The 14435-nt window shown below is 51.2% G+C and overlaps 3 protein-coding genes across 3 annotated transcripts; 2 read left to right on the top strand and 1 right to left on the bottom strand.

Moving 5' to 3' along the window:
- Window positions 1-2570: 2570 nt before the first annotated feature.
- On the top strand, window positions 2571-3594 carry SAPIO_CDS9878 (uncharacterized protein; the record flags this gene model as incomplete). Its single annotated transcript, XM_016791169.1, has 6 exons — window positions 2571-2600; window positions 2690-2722; window positions 2797-2855; window positions 2939-3119; window positions 3226-3458; window positions 3531-3594. 6 exons carry the CDS (start codon window positions 2571-2573, stop codon window positions 3592-3594), a joined length of 600 nt encoding a protein of 199 aa, XP_016639013.1.
- Window positions 3595-4973: 1379 nt separating this feature from the next.
- Window positions 4974-9083, bottom strand: SAPIO_CDS9879 (uncharacterized protein; the record flags this gene model as incomplete). The annotated part of the gene is made up of 9 exons (XM_016791170.1): window positions 4974-5166; window positions 5275-5503; window positions 5578-6150; window positions 6806-7473; window positions 8062-8200; window positions 8260-8365; window positions 8452-8497; window positions 8564-8741; window positions 8843-9083. The coding sequence occupies 9 exons, from the start codon at window positions 9081-9083 to the stop codon at window positions 4974-4976; spliced, it is 2373 nt and encodes a 790-aa protein (XP_016639014.1).
- Window positions 9084-11379: 2296 nt separating this feature from the next.
- SAPIO_CDS9880 (Uncharacterized protein) lies at window positions 11380-14232 on the top strand (the record flags this gene model as incomplete). The annotated part of the gene is made up of 7 exons (XM_016791171.1): window positions 11380-11607; window positions 11678-11731; window positions 11837-12449; window positions 12536-12738; window positions 12812-13637; window positions 13728-13877; window positions 13955-14232. 7 exons carry the CDS (start codon window positions 11380-11382, stop codon window positions 14230-14232), a joined length of 2352 nt encoding a protein of 783 aa, XP_016639015.1.
- Window positions 14233-14435: the final 203 nt, after the last annotated feature.

The raw sequence follows: 14435 nt of genomic DNA on the forward strand, positions 1-14435 counted from the left end.
TGGTCGACGGGACGGTAAAGGAGCCGTCAAGGAGGTGCAAAACCTAGTATCATTGGTTCGTCGACGAAACCACTCCTCGATGTGGAATTTGATGGGTTGACAAAGCGCCCAACTTCAATCCGCTTGCTCTTCTCAATAGGCTGCGACTGGTCGGTCGAGGGAAAAGAAGAAAAAGGTCCGCCCCCTTTGTCGCGTTTTGTCTCTCTCTGGGGGAGTTGCCATTTCTGCTCGGGCTTAGCGTGGAATCACAGCCAGCTTTCGAGTATCGCGAGCGTCGAGTCTACTGAGGCAAACATGCTCCCGCCTTTCCATCGGTCTCTAAACTAAAGGGGGTGGGTGGATGGTGGCTTCTTAGGGTCCACGAACTCCTCGCTGGTTGTGTTTGGACCTTGGTGTCGAGCCAGTGCCCCAAAGGTGGCACTTACACGGAGTACTCACAGACCTCACACCACCAGGCAGCCCCGTCCTCGAATGCCCCACCCTCCCAACCTGCTCGTGAGAACCCCCTCGGATCCCACCTCAAACCCAGACATCTTCCAACCATCCAACCCTGCGGTCTGCGGCCTGTGCAGCCGAAGAATCTCAATCCATGGCAGGTGCAGCCTATCCAGGATTGGTGAGGCCCTTGCCGGCCTTAGATTGGACAGGTCGACCATAGGCATATGAATTGAGGCCTGAAAAAGTATCACTGCCTCGATTAAAACGGGTGCAGGGTCTCTTGGTTCACCATCTTATACCAACCAAGTATGGGGCTTGGGATGAGGGAGCGCCAGAATCACGGCCCTGGTGACCATTCGGACGGAGCATTTCTGCCCAGGAATCTTCACGATAGTGCCGTAGTATCCTCCGAGTGTAGTAGGACAGAAGAACCTTAATAAATGAGATGGCAATACTCTGCCGGTCGCCCCACTCAACCAAATAGATCCGATTTGAGAGGAGAGGGGCCAAATATCAAGATCCCAGATCGCACTCTTGGACTTACCATAATCCCTCTTTGAGCACTTGAGGCGTACCCCTAGGAAAGCTCGCTTAAGAAACACCAGCTGCACTGCTCCAGTGGCAAACACACATAAGCACATCCGCACCGGTCCTGCACATTGATCGATCCCTTCGTTCAGAAAGGGAAAATAGTCGCCGGATGGGAAGAAGGGACCATTCTACCTGTGTAAGTCCTGTGGGATTGAGATACGGAGGCGACAATCTCAACTTACGAAGCACACCACAGTACGGAGTACTTCACAATTGTAAACTAAACTACAAGCTGGGGCTAAGATTTCGTCTTGGAGCACAGGTCACTTTTAAGCGGTGGATTAATCTACAGACCAAGGTTTAGTGTACGAAGGTAGGAGTGGTGGGCTAGCGTTGTCACAAGGGGTGCATCTGCGCAGTGTCTGCTTCTGGAACCAGACGTCTCGACTCTTCTTCTCTTTGGTCAATGGTGCTGTGATCAATTGGTCGATGTATCAATACCGGTATATCATCTCAAACGCCCGGTTTAATGTACAGGCTACCGCAAACGATGCCTACACTCGTCCAGCAGTGTGCCAGTCCCAGCAAAGGTATCAATCATCAATCAATGATCTGGTGCACTCTCCACCTCCAACCCCCCTTCGAGCAGGCCCCATTTCCAACCCTTCATGTTCTGTACTTTGCCGAAGCAAGGGGCTTGTAGAAGTACTCATAACCAGGGCCCAATCGCCTACGTCTACCGGAAGGGGAGCTCGACTTTGCACTGTATTTGGTAGTGTACTTGTACATTGGCAGCATTCAGGTCCAATGCTAAAGTCAATGTCAATGTTCCTTTAACCGTCCCACCCCAGCTTCATCTCACGCGTACTTGCGGCAGCTATCTGTTCCGTTGTATCAAAACGTTTCTAACTTCATGCAGTACTGATACCGATACCGAGGAAGGGTGCTAAGGTACGAAGTACTGATGTATTAGTGTGGAGTGTGCGTTGTGCTTTACGACTAGGAAGCGGACTAGCCAGGCTCTGCTCCGCTTCCACTAGACAAGACCAAAGTGCTTCTTTCTCGCCTTCCATTCGATCCTTAACAGCACCCGCAGCCGCTTCCCTTTCCAGGCAATCCCTGGTCTGGACCATCCCATTTCAGCATTCTCAGATTGCTCCCCTCCCCGTATTTCTGCTTCTGCTGTGCTTGCTCGCAGGACCAGCGACGCACCACCACAAATTTCCAACCCCCCAATACAACCTCCCCTCGACTCTGCTCTCCAACTTATCCCACTGAGCCGACATTGACTCGAATCAAACATAGATCAAAAGGTAAGACAACATCGCCCTGCAGACATTTTTATTTCTCTTCTGTTCCTGCCCATTGCTTCTTGTCGACCAGAGCCCATTTGGCGTCGAGTTGTTCAACCCCCCCTTGTACGCTGTGTGCTTCCAAGGAGCTAAAAATACCTAACAAAGGCTTCCCTGTCGCAAGGCCCTCTAGACTAGACAACGACCTTCTATCCGGGCGTAATACCACACCGCTTCCTCCCAACTTCCAACTTCGTTTTCATCCATCCAAAACACGTCAGAGCTCTCGAGGCACGCAAGATCGAAGAAATGGCTCAGTCCGGTGTACAATCGCTGAAGGTACGTCCAGTCTCCAGCGGAGCCCGAAATGCTCCTGTTGCCTCGTTCTCTCAGCCTCCGCTGGTTGATGCTAACATTTCACTATCTAGTGCGTCGTTACGGGCGACGGTGCGGTCGGCAAGGTAAACCACCATTGGAACATCTCAGCTATCCCTCGAGAATTATCGCATTCCTAACTCGTTGTCGCTTCCCGCAGACATGCCTCCTCATCTCTTATACCACAAATGCCTTCCCCGGCGAATACATCCCCACTGTGTACGTTTGACCCCCTCGACACCCCCGCTCCATCCAACGAGAGAGCCCACTGTGCCTAACAGCGCGATCTTTTGTCTGAATAGGTTCGATAACTACTCTGCGAGCGTGATGGTCGATGGCAAGCCTATCAGCCTCGGACTTTGGGATACGGCCGGCCAAGAAGATTACGATAGGCTCAGGCCTCTGTCCTACCCCCAAACCGATGTCTTCTTGATCTGCTTCTCTATCGTCAGCCCCCCATCCTTCGACAACGTCAAGGCCAAGGTAAGGAACCCCCTAACCACGATGCAGCTAGGTTAACCCCCTTTCTGCCTTGTGCCCCGCCAATTTCTAGAGAGCCGCGTCGCTAATTGAGTCGTGTTCTTTTAAGTGGTATCCCGAGATCGACCATCATGCCCCTAATATCCCCATCATCCTTGTTGGTACCAAGCTCGACCTCCGAGAAGACCCCGCCACGCTCGATGCCCTTCGCCAGAAGCGCATGGAACCTGTATCCTACGACCAGGCCTTGCTCTGTGCGAAGGAAATCAAGGCCCACAAATACCTCGAGTGCTCTGCCCTGACACAGCGCAACCTCAAGAGCGTGTTTGACGAGGCCATTCGGTAGGTTTCCGGACAGGTGGTTGAATGTGAAGCCATTGGCACTGAACATTTACTAACTTGACAATCTTACAGCGCCGTTCTCAACCCCCGACCCGTCCAGGTCAAGCAAAAGAAGTCCAAGTGTACGATTCTCTAAATGGCCTACCCGCCGATGCCCGATTTTGTCTCCTTGCCAGCCCTCTTTTCTTCCTTCATCACTCAGTGCACAGTATACTGCTTTTCCGGAACGGCGTCCAGGACGGTACATATATTCCCGACTTGTTTCTTCGACCATCGGACTTGCGGGGGGTTGGGTTAACGGGTCGTATACACTAAACGGACAAACTTCTTCATTCTTGCTTCAAGCCGCTTCTACTCGAGGGATAGACTCTGCACTTTTCTAGACAGCACACCCTTTCGACGACGATTTGACGAACGATGACCTACGACGATGATCTTGTGATATCTCGACTACCACTACGCATTCTCGAGATGACACTACTTCCAGTGTGCTAGGGAGCTGTCTTGCTGGCCTTGCCATATCTGCTCTGTCGCTCGACTACCGCTACCGAACTCCCCACATGTCAAGGCGCTAGGAACCAAAGAAAACAAGCAGGACGGACGCGGAGCCGGTGCTTCCCTTTTTATTCAATTTCGACTTGTTCTTTTCTTGCACCGCGTCTTCTTCCTCTTTCTCTTTTGGAATTCATGAGTATGTTGTTGATTTTGCGAGCCTTGGGAAGAAGTAAGTTTCATTTATACAAAACTGGATCAATCTCTGTTGATTTATCGGTTTCATCAGCTGCATTCATCCCACACTTAGCTAGCCTCTCTCTTGAATATTTCCGAAGTTCTTGAAATTATAGCACTGGCGTTGTTTGCTTGATTGATTCTCTCTCTGTCTTTACTTCTTGTCTCTGCTGTCGTCTCCGCCCCAATACCCACCTCCGCATGAAGATGGGCTTTTCCCCAGATGCCTGTACCACTGTTGGATAGCTATGTGGACCTCCTGGGGCCTCTGTCTTTGTGGCGGCGTGAGAGCCGGGGCCCGAGGTTGCAACAAAGCCAACAAACAGCTCTCTTGTCAAAGTAGGGCTGAAAAGAAGTGCCCACAAGACCTAAATTCGCAAGCCGGCCAGCTGTGTGTATGTAGAGAAGATGGAAACGAAGAGGCAGCAGCAGTCTGATGTTAAGGCATACCTCGCGGTATGCAGATGAGTGTAACATTTGAAAAGAAAGTTGCAATCCAACCTGGGCTCATGCCTACCGCTCATGCCATGTCACTTAAAGCGTCGTCATTGCTATTCCACGTAATTTCGATCTATTACATAGACGGGTATCATTAAACTAATAATGAATGGGTCGGTAGAACAGGGTCAGACAGCAAGCCTCAGAAGAGAGACCATACTCAGTGATAGAAACTCCAAACAGATCGACGAGTAACAACGAAACCCATGAGGGGGGACAAAAAACAAAGAAGGAAAACAAAGGCAAGAACAAGGAAATTCAGTCACCTCTTTAGTCGGCATCCCAGCTTTACATGCGAGCCCTCCTACTAGGATGCATGCTCTCCTCCATGCCGCCGGAGCCGTTGGTCGCTTCCTCGGTCTTCGCGAGCTTCTTCTCCTCTTTCTCCCGCTCGATGCGCTTGAGGCGATTCACGTTTAGCTTCTCGTTCTTCTTCTTGATTTTGTCCATGCGGTAATTGGTTTTACCGCCGCCGCCGGCCCTGAAAAGCACAAATAACCCCGTTAGCTATACATTTTTTTTTTTTTTTTTCGAATTTCCAATACTAGAAGAAGGGGCGAAAAAGGAAGGGTTATATAGAGAGACATACGTCAGTTCGACATTTATCTTCCGGGCCTTGGACTTTCCGTCCTCGAAGGTCGAATGGTGCATCTTGTCCAGACACGTCCGCATGTTGTTGGACGACGAGAACTCGATGAAGGCGCAGCCGCGGCACTTTGTGGGATCGTCTCGTTTCGTGAGGCAGCGGACGGCGGAAGGGTTCAGCGAGGCGAAGTGCGCTCGGATGGATTCGGCTGTGGCAGAGTAGGGGAGGTTACCTGTAGAGAAAAGCTGGGTGTTAAGAAATTGTGTGACTCGAGACTGAAGGGACAAACTGGGGGAGAGAACATACCAACAAAGACGATAAATCGCGGAGCCTTTCCTTTCTTTCCGGCCTCGTTTTCACCCTCTTCATCGGCTCCCTCTTCAGCAGGCGCACCGTTCTTTGGCGACTCCTGCTCGGTCACCTTGACTCCTCCGTCTTCTTCTTCTTCTTCCTCCTCGGCGGCGGCCGCTGCCGCCTTCTTGGCCTTTTTCTTGCTCTTCTTGCTCTTCTTCCCTTCTTTCGACTTGCTCTCATCCTCGTCTACCACGATCTTCTCTTCCTCCCCATTCACCTCTTGCGCCTCCCTCTCAGCCTGTTCCTTCTTCCTCCTCTTCTTCTCCGCCTTCTTAGACAACACCTCACCCTCACCCTTCCCATTCACCGCATCACCACCGGAAACAACAGCCTCCTTTTCAGCGACATCTTCCGCATCAGCCTCCGGCAAGTCCGCAATGTCCTTCTTGAGCTCCCTCAACCTCTTGTTCCTCTTCTTCTCAGACCCGTCTCCATCTTTTCTCCGTTTCTTGGTCTTCTCGCCATTGTATGCCTGGGCGGAGGTCTCGCCCAGGCTTTCCCGATTGCGTTTGCCCATGTTTTGGTCTGCGTTATATCACAAGAGTATATATCACGGGTCGCAGGTAGCTCGTCGTATCTTAGTATAGGGTGTGGATGATCGTGGATACGGACGGTCTCGATCGGTGAGTTGTTGCGGACAACAGACGAGTGACACGAGGTGCGCAGGCTCAGCCCGTCACGGTTAGAAGGAAAATCGTGGTGTCGAGTCAAGAGTTGAAGCCTTCGTTGAATGGACTACTTGATATTCGAACAAGACTAAAAATGCGAGTACGCAAGTAGCGAATGTCCATTGGAAAGAAAAACTGAAAAATAAAAATTCCCCACCACCCCACCACTTAAAAGTGCCTTTCGGACGTCGACAATTGACGACACCTGCTCTATAGCTGGTCTAAGTCTCACTGAAGTTCCACCACGACTTTGAAATTCATCTTCGAGTCCTCTCAGGTCAACGTGTCGAACAATATGTCTTGACATGACTTGAGCCCATGGTCTGTTTTAATAAATGTGATACAAAGTTGTAGCCCTTCTTCTCATATTCCTCCCAAAGATGAAGAGAAAAAAAAAAAAAAGAAGAAGAAAAGAATGCTGGCAAGAGTCCGCGACTTCGTCCGGAACAATACGTTCATCCCACACCCATCTCTGAGTGAGGTTCCTGCATCCAGTTTCTAAACAAGCATACAGATAGAAATGAAAGCCCAAACAAGGGGATTAAAGAGGTCTCCTCCCATACCAAATTGCCCAGCAGAGGATGCCTCCGGAGCAGCTTCAACCCCCATGTGCGAGTCATCCGTTCCTGTGGCTGTTGGTTGCTCAGTGGGGACTTCGGTGATTGTCCCATTAAACACAGTCGTGGATAAGGTGGCCTTCGGTGTGTCTAGCGAAGCATCCGAGCTGCTTTCCCCATTACCATGATGGGGACATGGCCTGACAGACTTGAATGTTGTGGTCGGCAGAGGAGTACCTGTCAGATTATGTGAAGGGATGGCCTCAGTCAGGATCTCCGGCGGGGACCCGCGCGAAACGGTAACCGTAACAGTGACGACCTTCAAAGACCGGACCGCGCTATATGTCGTGTGGCTCTCATCTGGGACCGGGCTATCCACTACAGACGTCACATTCACTTGTGCAGGTTCCCCAACCTCCGTGGCGGTAGCAGGCCAGGCAGTGGTTTCGGTTTCCGAGGCAATCTTGCTACAAAGACATTCAGCCGTGTAGGAGCTGAGACTATATCCTCCCGAAGTGGTTACGGGAGTCGCAGGGACCTGGGATGTCGTAACTCGTATGTCACTATCCGCGACGGCGTCATGTTCACGGATGACACCGAGTTTCCCTTCTTTGTAACCATTGCTGTTAGCAAGGACAATCGTAGCTCAGTGAACCTTTTCGGCTCTATACCTTCAATGATTCCATTGCTCGATACCATGCTGCCAGCGACGCAGCAGGCAATTGCAAGGAGAGCAATGAATGTTGCCTTCATGGCGATCAAGCAAGGAGGCAGGAAGCAATCGAGTCACTATTCAGGATTGGAAATATGAGAGAACACGGCAGTCGACCCAGGCGCCTTGAGAGAGAGACGAATTTGCCGGAAAATGAGAACAACGGATTGTGATGTAGAAAAAGTTTAGAGAGAAATTTCCATTCCGCATCTTCGAAAAACCTCGAACGAACTTGTTGGGATTCGACAGCAGAGGTAGATTACACTCAACAACCGAGGTAGGAAGGAGAAAGCTCCCACGAATGGGAAGGAAAGAGCAGTCTCTCTGCGATTTGGCTTGGTCACTCCAACCTGGGAAGGAACGGGTTTAGAGGTCAATTAATGGGGAGCACACTGGCAGGAGAAAAATCCACATCGAAGATATGCATGGTTCGAACATGTGAATATTCAGACTAACTTAGTAAAACAGCAGGTCTATCGGTTTCTCTTCAGCAGCATACCGGTCCTTGAGTTCCTTCCTAGAGAGAAGGCGAGCAAGGGGTATCATCGTGTCTTTCATATCCATGACTCCTCGCTTCTTCTGATCAACATGTGAAGCATCTACAACGACTCGCTCCAGACGGGTCAGGGAAAGCGCTCCTGTTCATATGGTGTTAGTGATACTCGAGTATTCGATCTCGGCAGAAGTCACTACCTACCATTCTCAATGAGCTCTGCCAGTCTCGCCGGCGTTCCTACGCCAATTCCGGCTCGCGACTTCCCTAGAAAGCTGATCTGTTCCTCAATTTTCATGTGCTTGGCAAACTGGAAGGTGCTGTTAGTTTTGTGATTCTGGAAGCGGAGGGCTGCCCCCATGGAAGTGTCTGGCGTTCGTCTGCTGGGCCACCTACCAATTTTGCCACTGTGTTGTTTTTGGATTGAAACTTCCTCACAGCTCTGCTCACACGTTAGCTTGCCCGTTCGGTGGTGACGAGTATGGAAAGAAGGTCTCAAGTTACTTACCTGACGACATTGGCTGCTCTTAACCCTCCGCCAGTGACGATGAGGGTGTGAGGAGTGCCGCATGGCTTTGGCGCCTTCCCAAGAGACTCTGGTTCATCAGCGAACTTCTCAAGGAAGTCGGGAAACTTGTCCGTTATCCTCTGTTCCTTCCAGGATGTGGTATCCTTAATCGAGGCAGCTAATACACAAGTACAAGGTCAGTGGATAACTTCTAGACCCGTAGCTCGCTCTTGCGTATTCAGGACACGATCGTGCAGGCTGGATCGAGATGGAAATTACCAGAGATGGAAAGATCGGAAAGCTCGACAGGACTTAGATCAGTTCCAAATCGAGACAGCCTCTGTGCAAGGTGATCAGCCAGAAGCTGATTATCCATCTTCGCAATGGCACCGTTCACGCCCAACTCAAGGTCAATCAGTTCGTCATCCTCCGCGCTACCCTTGGCCTTTCTCCTTCGCTTCTTCTTCGAACTGGTGCTGTCAGATTCCGCTGGTCGCTTGTTCGGCCGGGATGTCGACATCGTGAAGTTTTTCCTTGACAGTCGAGAACTTCACGGCAATGCCGCGTTGCTTCGGAATCAACGAGGCAGTGATGGGGGGTTCTTTCACAGCTGTCTTAAGACGGACTTGCTTCCCGTAGAGTGGGTCTCGATTCAAACAACGAAAATTGGGGGTTTGGGGTGTGGAATAAGCGGAAGAAAGAAGGGAAAAAAGTTTCCTGTTGTCCCCAGGGAAATATATAAAACGTCAAGTTTTCGGTGAGATAGTGTGAAGTGATCAATGAGATTTTCTGATGAAGCCTCGATTCGACAGGCGGCAGTAAATAGAAAAATTTAGGCGGTGTAGGCTCATTTCTCTCTTAGCTCGATCCCCCAACTCATTGCCCAGTTTTAGTACAAGCACTTGATTCCCAACCTGAGCCCATTACAATCCCGATTCCAAACTACTGGACCTTAAGCAGCAAATATCAAATTCATTGACGCCCATGTTCACTCAATAATAATACGATGTCGGAATAATGATATATGCGGCGGAAGTGAGAACACAACATTGAACGGTACGGGAGGTAAGCTGCCGATCCAGCTTTTGAGGACGAAACACCGAATTACGAATACTAATTCACAATAGATACGCGCTCAACTTACATGACGACTTCTTGACGTGAACCACTGGGACTGCTCAGACATCCCTCCCTTCGAAGGTGGTTGTCATTGTCTCGAAGCTTTATGGGCATCATCGAATTTTACCACCAGTTTTCTTGATCTTTTCACGAGTTTTTTTTTTTTTTTTTTTTTCCTTTCTTTCCTTCGTCCTGCTTAGAAGCACCGTGGGATATTAAAAGGCTTCTCAGGGATAATGATTTCCGACCCCGTAGACTCCTCAGGAATGCAAACGGCCTGCAAACAAGCCCAGAGATCACTGTTTCTGCTCAGAGACGTCTCTTGCCCGCGATCGACACAGGGACTTGCGCATTGGACTATGGGTGCGAGACAACAGTCCTCGCATCGGGGCTTTATCTCCAGGTTCAGCGTCCTTATCCATCCTGTTCCGGGAAGGAGATAGCCAGCCGGGATCCCTGCTTCCAAAACCCGGGTTCACGTTAACCCCATGTTTCGGATTTTGGGGGCGGGCGCAGAATATTAACAGCATGGCTGACCATATACCGAGTATTGCAATGCCTGCAGCTTCATCAACCCAGTGTCTGTGAGCTCTCGTCAGAGCTGCACCGACACTTAAGGTTGTGCTACTTACATCTTGAGACGGTTTACGACGAAGGCCCGAGCTTCTCCTAAGGGTCTCATCCAATATCTGGAACGTGGTCGAAGTAGGACTGCGTCAGGATGTTGGGCACAAGATCTCTTGAACAAGAGCAGTACCGTAGTACCGAGGTACCTTCGTACATTTGGTTTAGTCTCGAAATAGAAACCATTGGCAGCACAGATGTGTCCTGTGCCTGGCAATGGTCCTTCGTAATCCTCCGTCGACGAAGGTGCATGTACTTCGTAAAGAGTCGTACCACGGATGGGCATTCATGAGATGACAAGACCCTGAAGGAACGGTCAATTACGACCTCGAAGGGACACAAGGCAAGGAGCAGGATAGACTTGTCGCTGGCCTTCAACAGAATTTGTCGTCGAATTTATCGAATGATGTCGAAGGACCAAATGGAATTATTGGGGTCTTCGAGTTCGGATAAGCAGTTACAAAGTAATTGTTAGATACTTTCTCTTCCTTCGTTTTACTTCTTTCTCCGCTTGGTTCCTGGATCCTGGACTCAACGCCAAAATTCGAGCGTTAGGCTGTGATATTCTACAAGTACGAAGTACACTCAATCCCTCTACAAAATAGCACCCTCCAACGTCACCCTTTCGCGTCAGGCTCAAGGCGTTCGCATGAATTTCTTCCGTTTCACACCCTGCACCGCAACGCTTCTGCTGCCCTACCTCACCAGCTCACCACCCTGGCAACGCCCACGAACTTCAGTTTTGCCTGGCTCTTTGTTCGCCCCTTTTTTGTAAAGCTTCGAAATTGTTGATGCAGATGCAGACCTCCCGTTAGCATCGGCCGGAGCCATCACAAGTACAAGAGTATTAATAGACCCCTGCCGAGCCTTTTGGTGGAGAAACGTGCATCGCCACCCACCCTGGTTCTTCTCACGGTGATCCCTCTGCCAAGTGACCCTGGCTAATAGCCTGCCACTTGGACTAGAACAGAACCGAACACGGAATCGGAATTTGCGACTTGAGCCCGAACTCGAACCCCAATTCTTTCTCCCCACTCCCGCTTTCGATTACGACTTGGCCTCTCCCTCTAAGAATGACTGGTCTCCACTCTCCTTCGTCACTCTTCTCCCATACCAAAAATCACCAGCGCAACGACTCTGGGAGCATGTCATTAGGGACGACAGCAACATTGCCCGAGGGCACACCGGCTGGTGGCGCCAATGGCGCCACCGCGCCTGCCACGAATCCACAAGCTGGCCAGACCGGAGGAGGCGCGTCAGACGTCGTGTCTAAGCAAGTGCAGGATGTCTTGTCATCTGAGGTAATTGCGAATAACGGCTGGCTACTGTAGAAAGTGGTAGAATGAAGGGAATTGACGTCTTGTCCGCTAGATCGCCATCTCGGCCATGCTTCACAGGCTGAAGCAGAGCATCGCCGCCGCCAAGGTAAGCTTACGACTTTTCTAGCTACGAATCGCCCTCCCTATTCGCGCAGCACATCTGCTTTTCTGAACATTGTAACTGAACAGTAGTGCCCCGGGCCATTCATAGGAGTTTGCCCTTTTCCTCAAGAAGCGATCGGCCCTCGAAGAAGAACACGCACACGGCCTCAAGAAGCTCTGCCGCATGACGCAAGAGAGCGTCCATCGGCCTGAGCACAAGCAGGGCACCTTTGCTCAAGCCTACGACGACATGCTTGTAATCCACGACCGAATGGCCGACAACGGCCTTCAGTTCGCCTCTTCACTTCACCACATGCACGATGACCTTATGGAGCTCGCTGCGATTGCCGAACGTAACCGGAAGGGCTGGAAGACCAACGGCCTTGCCCCTGAGCAGCGGGTCAGCGAGATTGAGGCGGCCATGCGGAAGTCCAAGGCCAAGTATGACTCTCTCGCCGAAGAATACGAGCGCGCGAGGACGGGCGATACGTCGAGACAGAGCGGCAAGATGTTTTTCAAGGGCGCCAAGTCTGCTGCTCAGCACGAGGAAGATCTACTCCGGAAGGTCCAGGGAGCCGACCAAGACTACCGCGGCAAAGTGCAGATTCTACAGGCTGAGAAGGCCGAGCTTGTCCAACGCACCCGCCCCGAGGCCGTGAAGGCCATCCACGACCTCGTCCGGGAGACTGATTCCGGTCTCTCCCTCCAGATGCAGAAGTTTGGTACGTATAAGATACCGCCGTTTTCGTTGTTAAGCCTTCTGCCTGCGCTATTAGTTTATTTTACTGACTCGCTGGGTATTTTCTAGCCTCCTTCAACGAGAAACTTCTGCTCAGCAACGGTCTTTGTATCAGCCCACTTAAGAATAGCGACAACAACACTCAGCAGCCACGAAGCCTTAGGGAGGCGGTAGCATCGATCAATAACGAAAAAGATCTTAGCGACTATCTTGTGGCTCACCATTCGAAGGTTCCCGCAAACCATGGAGATGTCAAGTACGAGCGGAATCCCGTACGTTCAATGAGTAATCCTAGCAACCCAAGACACCATTCTTATATCGACGTAACTAACAGCTCGGGCACAGGTTTTGAACCCCCCCGCCAACCCTCCCATCAGCCAGCCCAATATAACAGGCGGCCAGAGCTCGCCTCCTGGGCAATTCCCGGTCCAGCCGCTTGCGCAACCCGTCGCTGGGCAGCGAGGTTCGAACTACAACTCCCCAGTAACATCTCCTGGCGCGCAAGGATTCTCCCCGACTGCAGCTACTGCACCAATTCAACAACAGCAACAGCCGCAGGCGCGCCCCTCATCTCAGCAACGGCCTGCTTCGCAGCAACATCAGCAGCTGCCCCTCTCTCAACAACAGCACAGCCGAACCTTTAGTGCAGGCGGTCTGCTAAACCAACCCGCCATAGGCCAACAGCAGCAACAACCCCAACCATATCAACAGCCCAGCAGCTTCGGAGGAAGCGGCCCCAAATTCGCTGCTCCCCCGGCGACTATGTCCTCGCAAGGGCCTCCTCAACTAGGCGCTCTCTCCTTCCAATCCTCAGGCCCGCTGGCTCAACCTCCACTGGCTCCAGGCCTAGGCCCTCAGGCTCACCAGAGAGATTCGGGTGGCATTAACCCTCTCCTTCAGAATCCTCCTCATTCCCAAGGAGCCTCGGCACCATCTAAGCTCTCAGCGGCTCCAATTACGCGACAGCAGTCACCACCTGCCCAGGTGACAGCGAAACCCGTATTCGGAATTCATCTCGGCAAGTTGTACGAGCGGGACGGCTTGGCCGTTCCTATGGTTGTTTACCAGTGCATTCAGGCTGTTGATCTGTACGGCTTGAACATGGAGGGAATCTACCGCCAGTCTGGCTCTCTGAATTCGATCAACAAACTCAAGGTCATGTTTGATACTGGTAAGTAGGGCGAGAAGATGGCCGTGACGTGATCTGAGGCGAAACACCCATAATTAGATTGTACGGTTCTCAATACTAATTCGCAAGCAGACTCGACCAACCCCGCTCTCGACTTCAGGAACCCCGACAGCTTCTTCCATGATGTGAACAGTGTTACAGGTCTACTGAAGCAGTTCTTCCGTGACCTACCTGATCCACTTCTGACGATGGAACACCACTCGGCATTGATCGAGGCAGCGAGTAAGTATATTTAGTATATTCCTATCTTTAAGATGGTGTTTGTTGTTTTTCTGCGGTGCTGACATATGCGCATCAAGAGCACGAGGATGATATCGTACGTCGTGACTCGTTACACGCAATCATCAATAGCCTGCCGGATCCCAACTATGCCACTCTGCGAGCCCTAACACTCCATCTCTGGCGAGTAATGGAGAATGCTAGTCTGAACCGCATGAACTCGCATAACCTGGCAGTTATCTTCGGCCCAACACTGATGGGTACAGACCCTAACACAGGCATTACGGATGCCGGCTGGCAGATCAAGGTCATCGACACGATTCTACAAAACACCTATCAGATCTTTGACGACGATTGAACGGGTCACGCTTCTCTTGGCTCCGCCCATGTCGTTCGGCAAGACGAACGACGACTGTAGATCCGAGATGTTAGATGTTTCTTGTTATGTCGGCGCGGTTATGTTCTTTCCACTTAATTTGCCTTCGCCCCTTCGCCCTCGGGTTGGTGTTGATGTGGTAGAGCAGGAATCTTTGTTCTGGCAATGTAATCGTCTTCCTCCTA

Source organism: Scedosporium apiospermum (assembly GCF_000732125.1).
Source record: "Scedosporium apiospermum strain IHEM 14462 chromosome Unknown SEQ_SAPIO_0154, whole genome shotgun sequence".
Taxonomy (NCBI): domain Eukaryota; kingdom Fungi; phylum Ascomycota; class Sordariomycetes; order Microascales; family Microascaceae; genus Scedosporium; species Scedosporium apiospermum.